The 25,090-nt window shown below is 38.0% G+C and overlaps 1 protein-coding gene across 1 annotated transcript; it reads left to right on the forward strand.

Annotated features, from left to right (window-relative positions):
* On the forward strand, window positions 1-25,090 carry LOC131152647 (ribonuclease III domain-containing protein RNC1, chloroplastic). The gene is made up of 5 exons (XM_058104431.1): window positions 1-1,074; window positions 22,713-22,917; window positions 23,311-23,511; window positions 24,262-24,348; window positions 24,506-25,090. The coding sequence occupies exons 1-5, from the start codon at window positions 254-256 to the stop codon at window positions 24,821-24,823; spliced, it is 1,632 nt and encodes a 543-aa protein (XP_057960414.1). The 5' UTR covers window positions 1-253; the 3' UTR covers window positions 24,824-25,090.

Raw genomic sequence — 25,090 nt, forward strand, 5'->3', positions numbered from 1 at the left:
GGGTCCTAAAAAATCCTTGCCCGTGCCCGAGACGTTTATATACCTCGCCAATATATCTGAAGGCTGTAGCTCGCGCGGTCGGCGTCTGCTATAATCGCACAATACCTTATCCATTCATATACCTTCTGAAACTAAAGCCCTGCAAAAACCCTCCATGAGTGGCCGCCAAATCAATGCACAAACCCAGAGTACACATTTCTTGTAGCCAGGTTTCTTAATGCCATCTCCCTGTCTCTAACGCAAAACCTCTTCAATGTTTTGCTCTCAATCCATGGACTTCTCTTCTACCTTCAAACACTTCCAACAACCATGCGCTTCCCCCACACATGATCTTTCCTTCTCGTTCTCCTTCTCTCCATTTCAACTCCGAATTCACCTCAAAAACCGTAAGATCAGAAACCCAAGTTCCCCAAAATTTCGAATTCTCGCTGTCACTGTAGACCCCCAAGAACTCCCACGAAGTAGCCCTCAGAGACTCCTCAAAGAGCTCGCAGAGCGTAAAAAAGTCGTTTCACCGAAGAAAAAAGTTCCGCCGAGGACCTTCATACTAAAGCCCCCGTTAGATAATGAGAGATTGGCCCAGAGATTCCTCAACAGCCCACAACTATCCCTCAAATCTTTCCCTTTATTGAGTTCTTGCTTACCATCATCGCGCCTCAACAATGCTGACAGAGCTTGGATGGACGAATATCTTCTTGAAGCCAAGCAAGCTCTGGGGTACCCCCTTGAACCATCAGACCAGTACGGGGACGATAATCCGGCCAAGCAATTTGATACTTTGTTGTACCTGGCATTTCAGCCCCCCACCTGTGTAAGGTCGAAAGCGCGGCACGTGAGATCGGGGCATACGAGGTTGGGTTTTTTGGGGCAGTATGTGCTTGAATTGGCGTTTGCTGAGTATCTTTTGCAGAGATATCCGAGAGAGTCGCCGGGTCCCATGAGGGAGAGGGTATATGCATTCATTGGGAAGCGGCACCTCCCTAAATGGATCAAAGCTGCTAGCTTGCAGCATTTGATATTTCCATACGACGACATGGATAAGGTGGTTCGGAAGGAGCGTGAGCCCCCTGTAAAGTAAGTATTCTTATTTTCTTCAATGGGAATTTGATGTTCTTAGCTTTAATGGACATAATGCATTATCGCAGTTTTCAAGCTTTGTACTTTTTTGGGTTCTATGGTGTGCTCCCTACGCTAGAAAATTTATGTCAGTAGCTGATTATATTTAAACTGAATATAAAATTTATTTGAAGCTGGAAATAGCAAGATTTGTCATAGTATTTTTTTTTCTTCAGAGGAATATGTTATAACATTAAGCATGAGGAAAGTATAAAAATGGCAAAAAGAGGCTTAGCGAAGTATAGGAAAAACAAACAGCAAATTAAGAAGCAAAAGAACCAAACCTTATATCTGATGGTTCATATCCCTGTATTCCATAGCGGAGACGGGGATTTGAATCCCCTCGATGGTCAATGTGTGGCCTTTGGGGATGTTCTTTGTGGCTGTTGTTTCTGTATATACTGTGGGGTGGTGTTATGAGCATCGCCCCTTTGGGGAGTGTTGTATAGAGGCACCTCAAAAAGAAAAAAAGATTAAGAAGCAAAAAATGAATCTGTCAAAAGCCTTACATCTACTATTGACGGCAAAGAGGATGTTCCATTACATTATCAACAACAAACTCTTAATCGTAAAGGAGAGAGTTTCTTGCTTTTCAGCTATGAAAACATTAGCAGCTTGGGAAAGTCTGCAAATAACAGCAGAAGGATTAGAGCCCAGGTTAGATAGTCTGCAAAATTCCTCCCTCCAGCAAGAAGAGTTATTATTACCCAAAGACTGTTCCACCTTTTGTTTTTTTTATGATTTTCACTGTGCTAGTCAAAGAAGTGATGGTCCCTGCCTTTAGAATTACTGTGACAAACAGTGCAAGAGGAGAAGTCAATTTGCCACCTTGCCCTCCTCTCCCCCCCCCCCCCCTGGCGGCGGCGCCTTCTTTTAAAAAGATGCCAGCAGAATTCAAGGTCCATGTAACTTTATCATTGGTAGATGAATTAGAAGAAGAGCAGTATTTCTTTAATAGCAAATAACATTTCTGGACAGCCTCCTCAGCCAAGCCCAAGCACTTTCAGAAACTATAACAGAGTTTAGATAAATCTGTTAGGCCAAATTTGAATAAAAATTAGAGCCATAGTGTGCAAGAGGGCTATGAGGTGTTAGCTGTCATAGAAAAAATGAGGAGTAACATTTCCAATATGATGCTTAAAGGATGAGTAAACTATTTGTCTAGCTTTCAATGCCCTTCTCCAAGTCCAAGTACATATAGGAGGAGTCTTATTGGCCCATATACTCCTGTTCCTTAGCTTACAAGAATGAACTAACTTACTGTTTATTTAGCTTTCAGTGCCCTTCTCCAAGTCCAAGTACATATTGAAGGAGGCTTAATGGTCCATATACTCCTGCCCCTTAGCTTATAAAAATGAACCTAATTTACCCAAAGAAAAGATTCAGAAGCAAGAATGTTCCCCTACATCCTTGTTAGAAGTACCCTTAAGGGGTATGATTAGAAATCCAAGAGTTCAACCTTAGTTTCCTCAAAAGAAGAGAGCTTCCTTCCATTTTGATCCACAAGATATATGATTTGAGGTGCCAATGCCTAAGGGTCTATTTAAGGCACAAATGACCCTTCATAATACATGAACTTAATAAATATAAGATGTATTTAAAATGAATGGATACGTATATAAGTTCAAAGTACACTCAATGAATTAATATTATGAATTTATGAAATTCATGAATCAGTGACTCAAATAATAATCTAGGTGTTGACATGAGCTTTACTAGGTGTTGACACAAGATATATGATTTGAGGTGCCAATGCCTAAGGGTCTATTTATAGGCACAAATGACTCTTCATAATACATGAACTTAATAAATATAAGATGTATTTAAAATGAATGGATACATATATAAGTTCAAAGTACACTCAATGAATTAATATTATGAATTTATGAAATTCATGAATCAGTGACTCAAATAATAATCTAGGTGTTGACATGAGCTAATCCTAGTTTCATGAATAAGCTAAATTCTCAGAGATACAATTTTTCATTAAGAGTTTTAAAAAACTCGACCTCTCACGTTAAGATAAATGTACTTACATCATAATGCATTTCTTACAACCACCATTTGGTTCGTTCTTTCCATTGAACTTAATTATAGGATCTTTGGTCCTTGGATTGGGTATCCTTGTATGTTGTTCATGATTTTATAGGCTTTTACCCCATCCACCTCAATGTAGTCCAGACCCTTTCTCTTGCTAAGGCCTTAGTTAATGGATTTACAACATTCTCATAGTATCTTATATAACATTAATGATGCCACTACTTAAATAAGATCTCACAGTACTTTGTTTTCTTCTTATGGATCTAGATTTATCGTTATAATAATGGTTATTCACTCTACTAGTTGCAGCAGTGCTGTGACAAGGTTGTATTGATTTTTCTCAAAAATATTTCTTAACCAACTAGCTTCCTCACTAGATGATGACAATCTCTAAAAAATAAGGTCCAGCAATCCAAAATTTTGAAAGGACTGTTAGAATTCACAAAAGGAGATTGGAAGCAAGTCTAGCTAGAGCTAGGCAATGGTCTGAAATTTCAGGACAGAGAAGTTCAACACTGAAAGAAGGTAACTGTTGATTCCCTATTTGTGAAGAAACCTGTGCAGCTTCCTTGAGATGAACCCATCCTCTCCTTTTCTAGACCAAGTAAAGTGGGCCCAGAGAGAGGAAAATTGTCTAACTCAGAAGAAAGCAGAAAATCTTGAAAATCCTCAACCCCCTGAAATAAGGCAATTACTTTCAGAGTGGCTTCTCACAGTATTAAAATCCCCGAGGACCATCCAAAGAAAGCCATTAAGACTTCTTGAGAAATTGAGCAGGTCTTTTGAAAAACTTTTCCTCTCTTGAATATTATTGGAGGCATAACAAAGTTTGACCAACAAATGGGCATACCAACCCAAATTCTACCCAACTGAGCATTAACGCTATAGTTGTCAAGAAAAACCCACTCTTTTTGCATCACATATGTAACTTTAGATAAATTAGCCTGCTTAACTTTAGTCTCAAGAATTCCAGCCATAATGAGAGAAGAATCATTAATAAGCCTCCTTACCCCTTTCTTCTTAATGAGGTCATTAGCCCTCTAATATTACAACAAGCAATATGAAGCTTCATCATTGAGAAATTGCAGCGTTTTTTATTTCTCCTAGCTTAGCTTTAACTTTTTGGACCTTTCTTTTTCCCTTTTTTAACCCAGAGTTATGATTATTATTCATGGCAGTTTATTTATCTGCAATCTTATCAGGATGCTTGCCTTTAGAAATGGCCTTAGGAGTACCAAGTGCTTTGTCAGGTGAGATATTTATATCAGTATTGGAAGAGCAAACCCAACAGAATTACAGACAGAAATTTGGAGTCCGTTTAGTTTTGGAAAACATTCTCCATTTTTCAATTTTTAGTTTTCTAAAGAATTATAAAAATTTTAGCTTATTTTTTAATTTTTGAAGATTTGTACTAAAAAAGGTTGAAAATAAAGAGTTTTTTAAATGTGCAAAACAATTTTTTATTTCTAGATTTTAAGATAATCACAAAATAGACAACTTGTTTTCCAATCTTCCAAATTTTATATAAGGTAATATTTGGAATCATGGATTTTGGGGCTTGAATTTGGATTTGTGTGATTTAAAAAGAAATTCTATACATAATCACACAAATTAAAGTCCAAGATCCAAATCCCATGCCCCCATATGCAAAATAAGAGTTGAAAATCTAGAAAAAAGAATGAAAAGATGTTTTCCAACTTTTTTTTTTTTTAATAAATTTGGAAAATTGGAAAACAAGGTGGCATTTTTGTAATTATTTGAAAAATTAGAAATGAAAAATAAGAATATTTTCACAAGAAAATAGTGTACAAAATGTTTATTTTTATTCATTTATTTCATACAAATGTTGTAAAAAAATGAAAATTAGCCAACTTTTTTTTTTTCTTTTTGTAATTTGTTGGAAAACTAAAATGGAAAATGAAAACTATTTTCCAAAACTAACTGGGTCTTTGCTATTTTCCTTTGTCACTGATTTTTAGACTACTATTACCTAAGGGTGTAGTAGCATTAGCAACCGCCACATCATCAAGTGTAGTAGTCACCTCATTATTATTATTATTATTTATAGCAGAAGAAATATATTAAGAAAGAGAAGATAGAAATTGTAAGTATGGATTGCATAGGGACAAGTGGGATACTAGGGGTGGTGACAATGTTTCTTATGCTAGCCCTTGGAAATTTTTTTCTCTGGTAGCTCATTTCTTCGATCCTTTTACCTGTTATTGTTTTGGGAATGGAATCATATTCAGTTTTGGGAAGATGTTTGGGTGGTTGAGGTTTCATCAGAATCTTAGGTCCCTTGTCTTTTCAGATTGTCTCTCTTGAATAATGCCTTAATTAATGCTTTTTATTCTTGAGGGGAACTCTCTTTCTTGGTATTTCAGTTTTTTAAGAAATCTCAATTAGAGAGAGATTGAGGATTTGACTATGTTGTTGCAAGTGCTGGATTCTTTTGTTTTCTTTGAGTGGGTGGTGATTTGAGGATCTAAATTGGGAATTCTTCAGGTATATTTTCCACAAAATCTTTTCTTTCCCAGTTGTTGAAAAGGCTGTGCCCCCCTTATGTATCTTTGAACCATGTCATTTGGAAGGCTAAAGTTCCTTTAAGATCAGGGCTTTTATGTGGACTCTAGCTCGTAATAGACTTTATACTAATGGTTTGCTACAACAAGGAGATCTTACAAGGCCATAAGTAGGGATATTTGTATCATGTCTTTGGAAGCAAGCAAGACCAGTAATCATTTGTTTCTCCATCGTTGGGTGGTTAGGCAACTTTGGATTTTCCTTTTCTCAATTTTTGATGAGGCTTTGGTACTCCCCCAAATTGTTGATGTTTTGTGATAGTGTGTTACAAAGACTTTGGGAGGAATAAGAGGTGAATAGCTTTATGGAGATTTTTAGTTTTGGCATTTTTTGGTCCTTGTGAACTGAAAGGAATGCAAGGATTTTCAATGGAAAAACAAATTTCTTGCATTTTCTTCAGATAGAATTACATTCACTGCTTCTTTTTCGACTCACTCTTTTAGTTTCTTTCAAGGAATATTGTTTTCAGATATTCAGAGGGAGTGGAAAGGGGCTTTGATGTAATTATTTTTGTTTCTTTGCTTATTTTTGTCTTTAGGATGATATCTTTTCCTCCTTTGTAATTTTCTCCCATCTATATTAATGAATTTCATTTTGAATAAAAACAAAAGAAAAAGAAATTATTACTTAGGGGAGGACAGGAGATCCTCAAAACAATAAAGGGGGAAAAAAAAGGAAGAGGAAAGAAAAGAAAACAAATCCTAACAAGCTCTAAATAAGAAACCAACCCTTCCCATCGTAGTTGATAGAGCTCTGCAAATTTGATGATTCACACTGTTTGTTGGAGTATGTGGCTTATATTAAGTGGAAAACATACTCAAGGAAAGCAAGGTGAAGCAAGAACAAGGAAGTTGAGCTGCAGGAAGAAACCGTCGATGGTTTGGTTGACGATTTTAGTCAGGTTACTTCATTCCCAATATTAAAATGTCAACGATTTGCTGAAACCGTCGACGGTATTGTTCGGCACTGTTTATGGGATTTGAATCGGGAAGATTAGTAGATTGGGGATTTCAGAGGATTTTCCTCTGGGGATCGCTACAAGAGTACTTTAGATAATTTCTAAGTCTTTTGTATATAAACATTATTTTGTAACCCTTGATTTATGCGATGGTGAAAAATCAGCCGTTTGCTCTCGTGGACGTAGGCACATTGCTGAACCATGTAAATTCTTTATGTCGTGTAATTTATTGCTTTCCTTTATTCTCTTTGTGATTGATTGTTTACATATTGTTCATCATTGATTGCTGCATTACACGTTCCGATTTGATTTGTGTTTCTGTTGCGCATTAGTGTACTCTTTGCACAACAAATTGTTATTAGAGATTTAGAGCTATTGGTTGCAATGGCTGAGATTTCTTCAGTGAAGTTCAATGTTGTTAAGTTCGATGGAATGGGAAATTTCGTACTTTGACAGAGGAGGGTTAAAGACTTATTGGTGCAGCAAGGTATGGTGAAGGCACTATATGGAAAACAGCCAGAAGGCTTGGACAACGTGAGTTGGAAAGAGTTGGAAGTGAAAGTTGTGGCTACTATCAAGCTTTGTCTGACCGATGGCGATAGTTTGGTTGAAACTGGAGAATCGATACATGTCCAAGTCATTGACGAACAAGATGTATTTTAAGCAAAAACTGTATGAGTTTAAAATGGCAGAGGGTTCGGATTTGAATTAACACATCAACGTATTCAATCAGATCATCAGCGATCGGAAGCGGGTTGATGTGAAGTTCGAGGACGAAAACGAAGCGTTAATACTGTTGGATTTCCTACCTACGTCTCTTACGTATGAGAATCTGGTTACGACTTTGACATGAGGGGAAAAAACTCTAGAGTTGGAGGATATCACGAGTGCCCTGTTGGGTTTTCATCAGAGGAAGAAGGCCATCGATGATAATTCTTAAGGTGAAGGGCTTGTGGTGAAAGGTAATCAAGATCGTGGGAGAAGCAAGTTTCGGGGTGGATCGAGTAACAATAACGCTCGGTCCAATTCTAGGAAGAGGAAGGACATACAATGTTTTAAGTGCGGGAAAAAGGGGCACATAAAACCGGATTGTTTAGAGAGGAATAAGGGAAATGCTGAAAATAAAGAAGATTCATAAAACATAGCGAATGTAGTGGAAGGAGAGGAGCGGTGATGGTAATATGCTCTCAGTTTCATCTGGTTCAGATGGTCTCATAGGTTCATGGATCTTAGATTCGGCGTGCTCTTATCATATGACGCCCAACATAGGGTTGTTTCACCACTTACAGATTGGTGAATTCTGGTTTTGTTCTGATGGGAAACGATGCTTCATGCAAAGTTGTCGGAATGGGGAACATTAGAATCAAGATGTATGATAGTGTGGTGAGGACATTATGTGATGTCAGGCATATACCGGAGTTAAGGAAGAATTTGATTTCGTTAGGCACTTTAGATTGTAACGAGTTTAGCTACAAGTTAAAGTGGGGTAATGAAGGTGAGCAAAGGTGTTCTGTCTGTGATAAAGAGGCAGAAAGTATCGGGGAATATCTATACACTGATGGGTACTAAAGTTGTAAGTGGAGTTGCAGTTGCAGAGTCTGAGTCAGATAGCACTGTCTTGTGGCATATACGGTTAGGGCATATGGGTGGGCGTGGAATGAAGGAGTTTCACAAGAGAAATCTTTTGAAGGGGGTCAAAACATGCAAGCTGGATTTCTGTAAGTACTGTGTGCTTGGGAAATAAAATAGGGTCCAGTTCATGGTAGCCATGCACAAGACAGAGGGAATCCTCGATTACATTCATTCAGATGTTTGAGAGTCAATGAGAGTAGCATCACGAGGACATATGTACTTCGTGAGTTTCATTGATGATTACTCACAAAGGTCTGGGTATACTTCATGTGGTACAAGTCAGAGACGTTTGCCAAGTTTAAATTGTGGAAAGCTGAGGTGGAAAATCAGATTGAGAGAAAGATTAAGTGTCTTAGGTCAGACAATGACATTGAGTACACAAATTTGAGTTTTAGAGAGTTGTGTGAGCAGCATGGCATAAGGAGACATTTTACAGTAAGCAAGACACGACAACAAATTGGTGTGGCGGAAAGGATGAACCGAACCCTAGTTGAAAGGGCTCGATGTCTCTGGTTGAATGCTGGGCTCACTAAGAATTTTTGGGCCGAGGTGGTGAGTATGACTTGTTTCTTGGTTAACAGATCACCAAGGGCATCACAAGATGGGAAAGTTGTTGAGGAGTGTGGACATGTAACGAGGTAGACTACTTTGGTTTGAGAGTATTTGGGTGTCCAGCCTATGCGCATATTTCTAGTGAGGAGAGATCAAAGTTTGAGGCGAAGACTATACGGTGCATCTTTCTGGGATATCATAAAGGGGTGAAAGGGTTCAAGTTGTGGGATCCGGTGGCAAACAAAGTGGTGATAAGTAGAGACGTGGTTTTCAATGAGAAAGTCATATTGCAGCGTACTTAAGAAAAAGAAGAGAAACAAGTGTCAAAAAACAGCAGCAACAATAAGCGTATGGTGCAGGTGGAGTTAGAGACGCAAAGTGGAGATGACAATGGTCAGGATGCAGGGAGTTCTAGCTTGAGAGACTAGCAGCAGCATCGCAGTATAGTCATAGATAGACTAAGACGCACTATCCGGCCACCGCCCAGGTACGATTTTGATGATTTGGTGTCTTATGCACTTATCACTAGTAGGGAAATTAAAATGATCTGTGGTATTTTTTTGGAAAAATTGGATTTGGAGTCGTTACTAACCTATTTTTCCTTAGTGCGGTTAGAACACCGAATTACTACTCAAAAAGTAGTTTCCCTTTGCGGATATCAGGATTGGCATTGTGAGTTTGGTTATGCTAGGAGAAGGTATTCGCACCCCCTAAGCACCCGTTCTACGAATGGTACCTAATCTCCAAATTGAATTTAATAATATTTTAATTTAATCATTTTTAAATAAACAAATAAATGAATAAGTATACACAATTAATAGAATATAACCAAAACAAGGTGTGATTTAGGAATGTCTAATAAGACTTCCAAAGGAGGGGATCTTATTAGAAAAACCCACTCAGAGCTAATACAGGTGAGGCGTAAAATACCTCATTACCCTTTTTCTAATCATAGGGACACACCCACACAAAAATAAAAAAAGTGTCTTTTTAAAACGTTCTCGGATTTGTTTTTTTAAGAATCTTGGTAGAATTTTTTTTGAACATTTTTAACACTTTTCCAAAACTTCTGAGACTTTCCAAAGATTTTATTTTATTTTATTTTTTTGTAAAATGCCATATCAAAATAACCGAGTTTAACTTTCAAACATCTAACATGCAAAGGATATTAAACAATGACGTATTTCATAAACAATATGACATTTCAAAGAACTCAACAACCATTGGGATAACATATGTGGAAACAAGAATAAAAAGGAAACAAGAAGAAAGGGAAATAATAACCAACGTTGTAAGGTTCCAAATAATAATCCAACCAGTCAAAATTAAGAAGAATGAGTCATAAACAATTTGTTAAAATTTCAGCTCCATTAGATAAGAAATCGTCATCCGATCGTCTGGATTAAGTTGAGTGTGTAGGCACCTCCAATCCTGAAGCTGCTGCTGCAACGAGACTGCTATCCAAAGCACAAAAATAAAGTTGCAAAGTTCCAAATAATAATACAACTGGTTAGAATTAATAAGAATGTATTATAAACAACCTGTTAAAATTTCAGCTTAATCGGATGAGAAATCGCTATCCATTCGTCTAGGTCAAGTTGATTGTGCAGGCACCTCCAATCCTGAAGCTGCTGCTGCAACGAGGCTGTTGTCCAAGGAACAAAAACAAAGTTTCAAAGCTCCAAATAATAATCCAACCGGTTAGAATTAATAAGGAGTCATAAACAACCTGTTAAAATTTCAGTTCCATCGGACAAGAAACACCATCCAATCGTCTAGATCAAGTTGGCTACGTAGGCACCTCCAATCCTTTCTCTTTCCCTCCTTGGGAGACCGTGCTCCCCTTGGTGTGGCCATGCCTCCCCCTTTTTTCTTTATTTTTCTCTTCTCTTTCTTTCTCTTCTAACCTCCCTAGGCAGCCGTGCCTTCCTCCTTTTTTGTACATGAATGCTCCCTATTTATAGATTTGGGGTTTCAGTTCAAATTACTTCTTCAATTTGTAGATCTTTCAATTAATGCAGATTCCTTCAATTTTGAGAAACAAATCATTCAATTTAATTTAATATTCTAGTATATTCCCTTTTATTCCCCTCTACAATGTATTCCTCTGTATCTGTATTCCTGTATATTGATGCAATAAATACGAGGAATTGATTTTTCAAGAATTGCTTTTAGGGGACCCGGTTGCCAAAAGGGGTGAACTTAATTCTAGGAAACAAATGAACTCAATTTTAAAAGGGACTCAATTTTAAAACAAGAGGACTCCATTTTGAAAGGACTCAATGAAAAGGATTTGGTTTTAAAATAAAAAGGACTCAATAAAAAGAATTGCAAGAATAAAAAATGTAAAAACAAAATGACTCAATTGAAAGACTTTGAAATAAGATGACTCAATTACAGGGATTCAATTTTAAAATAACAGGGACTTAATTTCAACATTTGAATGACTTAATTTCAGGGATTTCAATAATAGAAGTTTAATTTCAAAGAACTCAATGATAGGGACTTAACTCCAAGGTAACATGGACTTGATTTTAAACAAGGACTTAATTTCAAAATAAAAAAGGCTCAATTTTAAATCCCAATGACTCAATAAAGCGGATTTAATAACATGACTCAATAAAAAAGGCTTTCAAAAGGACTTAATTGGACTTTTCAAAATGGATCCTTAAATTTCCGGTATACCAACTCGACCCCTTCTTACGTAAATTACCATGTTATTACAAAGGGTCCCCTCATCGAAAGGAAAATAGAGGTTCGATTAAAATTGAGGTGTGACCATTTTCAGAATGGTCCCATTCAGGTTGACTGTTTTCGGAACGGTCCCATCTAAGTTAATCATTTTCGGAATGATCTCATCGAAGTTGACCATGTTCGGAATGGTCCCATCCAAGTTGACTATTTTCGGAATAGTCTCATCCAAGTTGACCGTTTTTGGAACAGTCCCATCCAAGTTGACCATTTTCGGAATGGTCCCATCCAAGTTGACCGTTTTTGGAATGGTCCCATTCAAGTTGACCATTTTTGAAACGGTCCCATCCAAGTTGATCGTTTTCGGAATGGTCCCATCTAAGTTGATTGTTTTCAGAATGATCTCATCCAAGTTTATCATTTTTGGAATGGTCCCTTCCAAGTTAACCAATTTTGGAATGGTCCTATCCAAGTTGACTATTGTCGAAACGATCCCATCTAAGTTGACCGTTTTCGGAACAGTCCTATCCAAGTTTACCATTTCGGAATGGTTCCATCCAATTTGACTATTTTCGGAGTAGTCCTATTCAAATTGACCATTTTCGGAACGGTCCCATCTAATTCGGAATAGTCTCATTCAAGTTGACCATTTTCGGAATTGTCCCATGCCTCTGAGTTAGCCAGAGCATTTTCTGATTGGAAGATGACTACTCGAGTACTTGACCTGAGAGCCTGAGCATTTTTATTTGGAAGATGACTACTCGGATGAACGAGATAGTCAAAATGACTCGAGAGTGATATTTTGAATTCAAGAAGCGTAATGTTCCGATAATCGAGATTATCTTCATTGTTTTTTTAAAAAGGGACCATTTCGAAAATGGTTGACTTGGATGAGATCATTTTGAAAATGATCAACTTGGACGAGACTGTTTCGAAAACGGTCAACTTGGATGGGACCATTCTGAAAATGGTCAACTTGGATGACACTATTTAGAAAATAGTCAATTTGGATGGGACCGTTCCGAAAATAGTCAACTTGGATGAGACTGTTTCGAAAACGGTTAACTTGGATGGGACCATTCTAAAAATGGTCAACTTGGATGACACTATTTCGAAACTGTTCCGAAAATGGTCAACTTGGATGAGACTCTTATGAAAATAGTCAACTTGGATGGGACCATTCTGAAAACGGTCAACTTGGATGAGATCATTCCGAAAATGATCAACTTGTATGGAACCATTCCGAAACGGTCAACTTGGATGGGACCATTTCGAAAACGGTTAACTTGGATGAGACAATTCCAAAAATGGTCAACTTGGATGAGACTATTCTGAAAACGGTCAACTTAGATGGGACCATTATGAAAACGGCCAACTTGGATGTGACCATTTTGAAAATGGTCAACTTGGATGGGATCGTGTCGAAAACGGTCAACTTAGATGAGACTATTCCGAAAATAGTCAACTTGGATGGGACCATTTCGAAAATGGTCAACTTGGATGAGATCATTCCGAAAGTGATCAACTTGGATGGGACCGTTTAGAAAACGGTTAACTTGGATGGGATCATTCCGAAAATGGTTACACACCAATTTTAACCGAGCCTCTCTTTTCCTTTCAGTGAGGGGACCCTTCATAATAACATGGTAATTTATGTATGAAAGGGTCGACTTGGTATTTTGAAAATTTAAGGATTCTTTTTGAAAAATCCAATTGAGTCCTTTTGAAAACCTTTTTATTGAGTCCTATTATTAAATTCACTTGATTGAGTCATTGTGATTCAAAATTGAGTTTATTTTGAAATTAAGTCCTTGTTTAAAATCAAATCCCTGTTACCTTGGAGTTAAGTCCCTGTAATTGAGCCCTTTGAAATTAAACCCCTGTTATTGAAATCCCTGAAATTGAGTCCTTCTTATGTTGAAATTAAGTCCCTGTCATTTTAAAATTGAGTCCCTGTAAATAAGTCATCTTACTTCACATTCTTTCAATTGAGTTCTTTTATTTTTACATTTTTTATTGTCGCAATTCTTTTTATTGAGTCATTTTTATTTTAAAATTGAGTCATTTTCATTGAGTCCTTTTGAAATGGAGTCCTCTTGTTTTAAAATTGAGTCATTTTATTTTAAAATTGAGTCCATTTGTTTCCTGGAATTAAGTTCACCCTTTTTTGCAATCGGATCCCCTAAAAGCAATTGTTGAAAAATTAATTCCTCATATTTATTGCATCAATATATAGGAATACAGAAATAGGGGAATACATTATACAGGGGAATAAAAAGGAATATGCCAGAATATTAAATTAAATTGAATGATTTGTTTCTCAAAATTGAAGGAATCTACATTAATTGAAAGACCTGCAAATTGAGGAAGTAGTTTGAATTGAAATCCTAAATCTATAAATAGGGAGCATTCATGCACAAGAAAGGAGAAAGGCATGGTTGCCTAGGGAGGTTAGAAGAGAAAGAAAGGGGAGAAAAATAAAGAAAAAAGGAGGAGGCACGGCCACACCAAGGGGAGCACAACCTCCCAAGGAGAGAGAGAAAGGATTGGAGGTGCCTGCGCAGCCAACTTGATCTAGACGATCGGATGACGATTTCTTATCCGATGGAGCTGAAATTTTAATAGATTGTTTATGACTCATTCTTATTAATTATGACCGGTTGGATTATTATTTGGAGCTTTGCAACTTTGTTTTTGTACCTTGGACAGCAGCCTCGTTACAGCAGCAGCTTCAGGATTGGAGGTGCCTGCGCAGTCAACGTGACCTAGACGATTGGATGGTGATTTCTTATCCGATGGAGCTGAAATTTTAACAGTTTGTTAACAATACATTCTTACTAATTTTGATCGGGTTGGATTATTATTTGGAGCTTTGCAACTTTGTTTTTGTGCCTTTGACAATAACCTCGTTGCAGTAGCAACTTCAGGATTGGAGGTGCCTTCGTAGTCAACTTAATCTAAACGATTGGATGATGATTTCTTGTCCGATGGAGCTGAAATTTTAACAGATTGTTTATGACTCATTCTTCTTTATTCTGACTAGTCGGATTATTATTTGGAGCCTTGCAACATCGGTTATTATTTCCCTTTTTTTCTTTGTTTCCTTTTTATTCTTGTTTCCACATATGTTACCCCAATGGTTGCTGAGTTCTTTGAAATGCTTTACTGTTTATAAAATACCTTATTGTTTAATATCTTTTGCATGTTAGATGTTTGGAAGTTAAACTGTTTGGAAGTTAAACTCGGTTATTTTGATATGACTTTTTACAAAAAAAATAAAATCTTTGGAAAGTCCCAGAAGTTTTGGAAAAGTGTTAAAAATGTTTAGAAAAACTCATTCCAAGATTCTTAAAAAAAATAAATCCAGCAATGTTTTAAAAAGATATTTTTTTGATTTTTGTGTGGGTGTGTCCCTATGATTATAAAAAAGGCAATGAGGTATTTTATACCTCACTTGTATTAGCTCTAAGGGGGGTTTTTCTAGCAAGATCCTCTCTTTTGGAGGTCTTATTAGACATTTCTAAATCACACTCTGTTTTGATTATATTCTATTAATTGTGTATATTTATTTATTTATTTGTTTATTTAAAAAGGAATAAATTAAAAGATTATTAAATTTAATTTGGGGATAATTCTTAACTAATTAGGTACTGTTCGTAGAACGGGTGCGTAGAGGGTGCGAATACCTTCCTCTAGCATAATCAAACTCTCAATCCCAATCCTGGTATCCGTAGACTGAAACTACTTTTTGAGTAGTAATTAGGTGTGCTAACTGCACTAAGGAAAAATAGGTTAGTGATGACTCCAAATCCAATTTTTCCAAAAAAATATCACACATCATTTTAATTTCCCTCGCCTCCCGAGGCACCTTGCTCTCGGGATGTCGCACATCATTTTAATTTCAGGAGGCAGCGCACAGCCAAGAGAAAAGTAGTTGGATGGACACTATGGTGGAGGAGATGAAATCACTGCATAAGAACCAAATGTGGGATTTGGTGAAGCTTACAGCAGGGAAGAGGGTGATAGGATGCAAGTGGGTGTACGAGAAGAAATAAGCAGTTTCAGAAAAAAAGAGAGAATTTCAAGGTTCGGTTGGTAGCAAAGGGTTACTTGAAGAGGAAAGAAGTTGATTATGATAAAATATTCTCCTCTATGGTCAGATACAGTTCCATTAGGGTAGTGTTGGGATTGGTGGCGCATTACGACATGCACAGATAGATCTAAAGATTGCATTCCTCCATGGTGATTTGGAGGAGCTGATTTACATGTCACAGCCAGAAGGGTTTTGCCAACCTAGACAGGAGCACTTGGTTTGTAAATTGAAGTAATCACTTTACGAGCTAAAGTAGTTTTTGAGGCAGTGGTATAAACGGTTTGACTCCTACATGATCCGTATTGGCTACATAAGGTGTGAGTACGATTGCTGCGTCTATGTGAGGAGTCTTGAGGACGGTTCACTCATATTTTTGTTGCTTTATGTTGATAACATGCTGATTGCTACAAGGAATATGACTGAGGTAAATCAGTTGAAGACTTTGTTGAGTAAGGAGTTTGACATGAAAGACTTGGGTGTAGCCAAGAGGATTCTTGGAATGGAGATTCGCAAGGATAGAGTTGCAGGGAGATTGTTGTTATCTCAGGGCACCTATGTGGAGAAGGTGTTGGAGAGGTTTAGCATGGCTAATGCTAAACCGGTGAGTACACCGTTAGCGAATCATTTTAGGCTATCTACCGCCCAGTGCCCAAAGACGGACGATAACGTTCGTGATATGTCAAAGGTCCCCTATGCTAGTGCAGTGGGGTGTCTGATATGTGTCATGGTATACACAAGACCGGAGTTGGCACAAGCTGTCTGTGTGGTGAACAAGTTCTTTTCGAATCCGAGCCGACAACATTGGGATGCAGTCAAGTGGATTCTCAGATACTTGAAGGGTACAACCAGATATGGCATTATGTTCAGTAGACAACAGGGCAATTCGTCAATGGTAGGTTATGTGGATGCTGACTACGCAAGGGACTTGAATGGCAAGAGGTCTACCACCGGGTACGTATTCACCTTGTGGGAGGACCTATTTGTTGGAGGTCTATGGTGCAATCACCCGTTGCTTTATCGACTATTGAATCGGAGTACATGGTAGTGACTGAGGATGCCAAGGAAGCGTTGTGACTCACAGGATTGGTCAAGGAGCTGGGTATTCAGCAAGGTAGAGTTCGGTTGCAGTGTGATAGTTAGAGTGCCATCTATTTGATGAAGAACTAGATGTATCATGCAAGGACAAAGCACATAAATGTGTGGTTTTACAGGATTAGGGAACTGGTTACTTCTGGTGAACTACTACTTGAGAAAGTTCATACGTCTGAGAATGCAGCTGATATGTTGCAAAGCCTGTTACAACGGATAAGTTCAAGCATTGCTTGGACTTGATTAACGTCTCTAGGGGCTAGATGGGAAGCGTCCTAATCTACTGTCCCAGGTGGAGCTGCGGGTATGTTTTCGTATTTCTCTTAAGGGGTGAATATTCGCCAAGGTGGAGATTGTTAGAGTATGTGGCTCATATTGAGTGGAAAACATGCTCAGGGAAAGTAAGGTGAAACGAGAACAAGGAAGCTGAGCTACAGGAAGAAACCGTCGACATTGGGTCGACGGTTTCAGTCGGGTTACTTCATTCTCAGCATTAAACCGTTGATGGTTGATGGTATTGTTCGGCGATGTTTACAGGATTTGAATTGGGAAGATCAATAGATTGGGGATTTTGGAGGATTTTCCTCCGAGGATCACTACAAGAGTACTTTAGATCATTTCTAAGCCTTCTGTACGCATAGAGTTAGCATATAAACATTATTTTGTAACCCTTGATTTATACGATAGTGAAAAATCAGTCACTTGCTCCCGTGGACGTAGTCACATTGCCGAACCACGTAAATTATTTGTGTCATCTGATTTATTGTTTTCCTTTATTCTCTTTGTCATTGATTGTTTACGTATTGTTCATCTTTGATTGTTGTATTGCACGTTTTGATTCGATTTATGTTTCCACTGCACATTGGTGTACCCTTTGCACAACACTGTTCTTTCTTTGCTTTACTTTTAGCACCATTTTCCAACCGGACTTCATTCCCCTCAAGGATCAGCCTGCCACAACCCCATCTTATCCAACAACTTTTGAACTTCGTCATCCTTCTCACTAACCTTCTTCACAGAGGTGGGTAAAGTCCTATCCCTACATTGTTTACTCACTGCCAAGTCCTCACCCAAAGCCCCTTCCTCAAAAATAGATGCACCTCCAAAGTCCAAACATTCAAGCAGAGGAGGCACATGAGATATTTCTAAAGCACAGCCTGAGACCCTTGCCCGGTACCATCTTCTCCTAAAAGAGGCCTTCTCACCATTAGAAACCTTGTGTAAACTATACTGCTCCTTGCATTGATTCCTTTGTACAATTGAGCAGAAACATTGCAATTTAAATCCTTCTGAGACTCGCCACTAGTTGAACCCCTAGTGGCCCTTTCTTAAATTCTGGTCAGAACCATGGGCTATTGCAAAAGCTGCATTGTTAGGATATTAGTTTTCACTTAAGTGGCCCAACTGGGAAATGAACGAGCTCATCCTTCCCTTCCAAAGAGTGGCCCAGGTCAAAACTGGCATCATTCTGGTTTTGAGTCTGTTCTTTTGACTGGCCCATCTGAGACATAAATGAGCTTCCTCCCAATCTTCTTTGCATTCTCATCCCTGAGGGAAACCGCCTCTGTCACCCTTGCAGCCCCCACTGAAACCATAGTTGTCTCAGCTATGGGAAGCTAAGCCTTGGATGAGAATTATTGGCTTCTGGCGATGAATGCCCAAGTTTCTTCACTTGATTACCACCACAATATGCATAAAACTGATTCTTCCTGCCAACACAACCTGGCTCCACGAATAATTACCTCACTGACTTCCTTTGCATGTACCACCAGCACTGGGAAGGAAATCCCTAGTCAATGCACAAAATGTTTTCGCAAAATGTGGTATGTCCTGCTTTTGACCCGCCAGGAACAACAGGGAAAACCTCTTTCCTTTCCAGCCAAGCCCTAGCTCCAAAAACTCTTGTACCTTCGCTGTTCAAATTGCCATGCTGCATGTCATGTGTCCAATATGAGCACTTTATAATCCTCTACCCATCCTTCCAAAAAATTGATGACAAACCATTGGAAAATCACTTGGCAACAACTGAACACCCTCCCCCACCTATTACGAGAAAGATTGTGTGCAAGAACAAAAAGAGAAACATCCTCAACCCACTTTGTTCAACCTCAGATCAAATTTCTTCCCTTTGATCTGGACTGAACATTTGCTAGCCTCTCTTTTCATCTTCTACCGCCACCATGGTGAACCTCTGCAAGAAAGACAAGGAGATGGGGTTTTGTTAGAGAGAGCATTTTTTCATCCTAATCACCTCTTTAACTTCAGCTCAGTAATGACATCTACCACATCACCAAGAGCCACAGACTCATCATTTATCTAAGAATCATCATTCATCGCAGCTGCAGCAGTATCCACCCTATCAGCAGAAACAGCATCTGCTATTTCATCATTCAATGTATTCTCCATTTCATCAAGAAAATCAAAACAATTAGATACAGAAAGAGGATTAATCGTAGGATTTTTCTACACATTCTTGCTTGGACTCAACAGTTTCTCTTAAGATGCCCAAATTGGGAGCACAGTGTGCTTTAAATGGCTTCCAGGCATAGTCAACTTCAATGGTTATAATTTCTTCAGAAAGAGCCATTATATTAATGGTTTCAGGAAAATCATTATGAAAATCAATCCCAAGACAAATTCTTGCAGAGGACAAAATTTTCATTTGTCTGATATAAGAATCCAAGTACAACGGAGTTCCTATGGTATTGGCAATACAACTGAGGCTATATGTAGTCCAGTAAGCCAAGGGGATATTGTAGAACTTTATCCAAATTGGAATTTTTTCCATCTACAGACTCTAATTCCACAGAAGGATCCCAGTTAAGAAAGGAATAGTTGAGGATTCCCAAAAATTGGGACCTCTTGTCCATAATCTATTCCTTATTTGCTAGATTTTGGAATTTGAAGATGAAAGAACCAATTGAGAGAGAATATCTTAGAATTTTGAGCTTTTCTCCATATTTTTCAATTATGTTCTTGACTGTTGACAGAGGGGTGGGAGGCAATGTTCCAAATATGATTGTCCGACAAGAAAGTTCTGCCATTTATCAGTACGCGCTCTAATGATTTACTGCAAAAGATTGACAAGAAAATCCACCACTCATGATTCGTTTATGGAATTGAAATTATTTGTCATTCTCAGAGGGCTTAAACAAACTGCTCTAATTGGAGTTTTCTCCCCTCAAGTTGATCATTTCTCAGTTTAAAGAAATGAGAAGAACTATTCCTCAAGAAGATTTTAGAGAAGATGCAGATTTGGAAAATCAAATTGCAAAGTAAGCAACCAACTGACTTTCCAATTGAACATTCTGATTCACCAAATATTTGATATATCGAACAACCAGGTTGATCAAAATATTATCAAGCTATTCATGGAGGGAATCAGATCAGGAATGAGCAAAATCAAGATTCAGTGCATAAACTTGCGAACATTTGGTGAGAGAGCAACCAAATTTACCTCCAAAAGTCCTAAGCTATGTCATGGTTGTGTCAAACAAGAGATTTCATTCCTTCAGCAAACTCTTGTTGGAGGTTTGAATAAATGGGATTAAAAGTTTTATGAAGTTCGTTTTGACAAATTTGCTTACTGACTGTTTTATCTGTTTGTTGTGCTTCGATTATCGCTTGAGTTTTCAGCCCTTTGTTCAAGGTCATGCCTCCATTGTCATTCAAATCTTCTGACTTGCTTTTTTTTTTTAAATTCTTTTTTAAACTTATTTATTTAGAGTTGGGTTCGAAAGGCATGCACAAGTCTGCATCTCATACTCTCATGAATATGGCCCACTTGTGTAATAGCATGCACCTTGTAGATTCACGCAAAGAAAATAGTTTTATTAACCTTTTATCCAGATGTTGCAGATGGTCCATGCTCTCTAGCACTACAATCTACCAAGAACAGCTGTGTTATGCTATATATTTGTTTAAATTGTTTTTTAGATGAGGAAGATAAGACAACAGCAGCAACCAACTCGTAAGTCCCACTAGGAGGGGCCAGTTACATGAATCCTTTTCTATCAATTTACACAATCGTGGGCAATTCCCTCCAACCAATTTTAGGTTATTAAATCCTTGCTCATTATCTCATTCCAAGGTATTTTAGGTCTGCCCCTACCCTTTCTGCAGTAACTAGCTCACTCTTCATCAATGGAGCACTACTAAAAAAGACAATATTGAGAAAAGGGAACCAAGGAGGTGCTAACCCAAGTATAGAGCAACGAGAACAAAAACCATACAATAATTAACCAAAAAATTTAACCAAGAATTGTGGCCTAGTGTAAAAGAGGAAAACAAAGTGTGCATGGCTGTATACTTGAGCTTGTGCATGGGAAACTCTTTTCCTTCAAAAGCTCATGTTTCTTTCCTTTCGTGTACACCAATTTATGCAAGGGGGAGCTAGTTTTGACAACCTCTTAAAATGCCTAACTCCCCCATAAAATTTCCAACAGCAGCAACGGGTTATGACTCAAAATACATTGAATTTCCTGAGCACGATCCAAATTTCCCAAGTGACAAGACTATGGAGCAGCAAGTGATTAGAGCTTTTGCTACACCTTTCACACATGCAACACCAATCAAGAATCACCATATCTCACCTGCAATGATTGTCTCATGGGAAGATAGCTACCCAACTTGCCTCTCTAGTAGCTAAAAAATAAAAAAGGGAGAGGGGGTGGGGAAACTTCTTGGGAGCCTTAGCTTTCCAGCCAGCTTTCTGAGTAAACGTAGCACCAGTACCTCTGCTGATCAAAAGGTGAAAATTCTTTTCTGGGAATCCCGCTTTCCACATGAGAATCCTCTGTATTTGGATTAATTCTGGTTTTGTCAAGGGCAACTAGCAGATTCTCAACTTCATGCTCCTAGTGCTGTAGTTCCCTATTGAAAAGCAGATACCAAAGAGCCCCATTCACTGCTTGGGAGAACACATTTGCTACCATAGCTTTTTTGTTTTGTCAAAATATTGAAAATTTTTTGGAATACTGCTGGCTTCTCTTGTATACCTTTTTATTGGCCATCCTACCAGATGAATGTTGTGCAAGTGCTCTGGCAGCTGGTTTCCAAGTCATAATTTCTTTTTACTGCTTTAATATCAATTCCGAAAGGGTAATCATTATATTGCATAAACCTTGATGTGTTATACTTTTATACTTAGAGAAGGTTGATGTTTTGTGTGGCTGACCAGACATATTAGGAAACATCTGGGGAAATGTAGCTAGGTAGGGTGGTTGTGAGATGCTGTATATATTGGTGAAACACAACCAAAGGCTGACAAAAGATGGCATTCTCTTTATAAAAGATGGGTCATTTGGCAACAACACACAATTACATAAATTCGGTGGAATGGATTTGATGCTGTGACAACTTTTGGATCATTGGTACATGGTTTGGATCTTATCATTCTGTATTCTGTATTTATTCATATTTGAATGTTCATAGTATGAGTTTTGTGTGTTCCCTTCATATAATAAAGAATTCCAACATTTTGCAACATATTGACTCTCTGTCTCTCTCTCCAAAACCCCTCACCTTGCAATATTTAATGAAGCATTAATCTTATACGCAGATTTTTTTATCATTCCTGGCCTGTGGCTTCACTAGCTTCTATGTTGCATGTGTTTTGATCTAAGGGTCTGGGTTGTCAAAAGAAATGGGGGAGAGAAAGCACGAAGAGAGAATGGAGAGAGTGAAGAAAGTGGGTGGTTATAGGCAATTTTAAGGTTTATTTGTATTTTAGTATTGAATTAGCTTTCTAGAATCTAGCCTTTTCATTTAACAGAATACGTTCTGAAAGTTGAAGGTAACGTTAGAGGTATTTTTGATATACTTTTGGCAATATATTGAGATTGAAAACAAGAGCTTTTCTTGTTAGTAGTACAGACAATTTCTTATCCATGTGGATGGTGAATGCATATTCATTATGTACAGACATGTGGGGACAGAAACTGATATGTTTATGTGCAGGTCTGTATTTTGGGCTTTGTTTGGGGCCATATACTTGTGCTTTGGTATGCCAGAAGTCTATCGCATGCTTTTTGAGGTTTTTGGGATGGACCTTGATGATGAGGACTGCCAACCAAAGCTAAGGAGACAACTGGAAGATGTGGATTATGTATCTGTGGAATTTGAAGGGAAAAAACTGGGTTGGCAAGATGTTGCTTTCTACAAGGTAAGTTTTATTTTGTTCATAAATTCCATTTTTAATGTTATTATTATATAAAAAATGTAAAAATAAAACATGAATGTTCTAGTAGGATCTTTGTTTTTATAGGAACACCACAAAAGTTAAAGAACTTGCTGAAGGAAAAAGGAGTTTATCGGTTACTGTCCAGCTACACTCACTTCACATGCCCAAATGTTAGGAGTCAGTTTTGGGATTGACTTAAAAAATTTTATTGTATAAATTGAGAAGCGTTTTAGAATCAAAAGAAGCTAATGATGTCAAGCCATAACAATCAACTATTGGGGTGTTGCATTTGTTTGCAATGTTACAATAAGACGAATAGATTTTATTCTCCTCACATTGAGACAGATTCCTTTGTCAATATTGGCTTTCTTACAGCCTCCAGAAGATGCCCTTTTTGCACACCCAAGACTTTTCAGGGCATGTGTTCCGCCTGGTATGCATCGATTCCGAGGAAATATTTGGGATTATGAAAGCAGACCCCTTGTTATGCAGACACTGGGATATCCCTTGGAAGTAGCAGACAGAATTTCAGAAATTACTGATGCCAGGAACATTGAACTTGGACTTGGGTTGCAGGTAATTCTTTGTGTATCACCTGACTTTTTCCCTCTTTCTAATGACAGCGTGCTCAAAAATAGGCCTGACAGACAGAGGGCTCAACACTGCACTACAGTGGCTCTAACTACTTCAAGTTGCTCCAGTCGCATGGTCTTGTAAAGTGCATGACACTATATATAGCAGCAGCACCTAAGCAACCAGGGAAATTACATCATGACATTATAAATTAGCTCACTAAGAAGAGGTTTAACATTGTAGTATAATCCTGTTACTAGTACAGTCAGCATCTCTCTCTCTCTCTCCCCCTCTCTTTCATGCACGTGCATGCACAACATACCTCTCACATGTACGTTATTTTATTTGTTTATTCATTTCTTTATTGTACTTGTATAGCTTAAAGGAGTCCCCTTAATTTTAGTCAGCTTCTTTTGACAAATTTAACCACCTCTTCCTCTTGGGAGCGGAGCACGAATTTGAACCTTCTAGTCAAAATTGTGTATGTATTGAGTTTTTTTTCCTATGCCATGTAATTTCAAGTCCAAACTTGAACTGTATGCTCCCAAATATTTCAAGTGTATATTCTCATTAAACAAGTCAGATTGTCACTCATCTGTTCTTGAGGATTTGTGCTCCCTGGCATCTAGCCTCTGACACTTCTTCTGTTTTGCACACACTTGCTAGAACAGTTGCCCTGTTATGAATTCTCACATGTTAAGCTGTGCTGGGTCTATCTACTTATGTGTTGTTTTATTTCTATGTGAAATACAGCTTTGTTTTTTGCACCCATCAAAGCACAAGTTTGAGCATCCTCGGTTTAGCTTTGAGCGATTAGAATATGTTGGCCAAAAGATCCAGGTAACAGTTTTTTCCCATCTTCTTGCAATTAGTGTAAATATGGTTCTACCCATTTTCTCCTACTCTCTATTTGGGATAAAATGTCGGCAAAAACAGCAGAGATGAAAGCACAAATTATTTCCCCACAAAACTAATATAATGATTGTAATGACTGTAGGATCTTGCAATGGCGGAGAAGTTGCTCATGAAACATTTAGATGCGCCTGGACCGTGGGTGCAGGAGAGGCACCGCCGTCTTCTCCTCAACAAGTGGTGCGGTAGATATTTGAGGGAAAAGAATCTCCATCGTTTTATCATCTACTCGGAGCAGGTTCAAGATGCATACGAGCACAACCGAAGGCTAAGGAACCCAGCCACAACTGCTGTTCAACAAGCCATTCATGGCCTTGCTTACTGTGTATATGGGAAGCCAGAGGTAAGGCGCCTCATGTTTGAGGTTTTTGATTTTGAGCAAGTGCAACCCAAGGCTGTGTAAAGGTACAATGGATGGATTTGAATCAAATTTTTTCTTTTTAAGAAGGGCCAATGTATTTTTTTTAGAAAATTTTAAGAGAAAGGGGCCTAGTGGGCCCATTTTATTTTTATTTTTCAAATAGTGTATTTAATTTAGTTGCCAACAATGCAGAGTAATCTGGTAGAAGTTTTGTCTAACCATTGCTAATGTAATGTAGATATTTGTGATGTCAACTTCAAAGACACCATTGAATTTGATTTCCCAAAATGGATAATTTTTAGTTCAGCA

This window comes from Malania oleifera, chromosome 1 (assembly GCF_029873635.1).
Source record: "Malania oleifera isolate guangnan ecotype guangnan chromosome 1, ASM2987363v1, whole genome shotgun sequence".
In the NCBI taxonomy this organism is placed as follows: Eukaryota; Viridiplantae; Streptophyta; class Magnoliopsida; order Santalales; family Ximeniaceae; genus Malania; species Malania oleifera.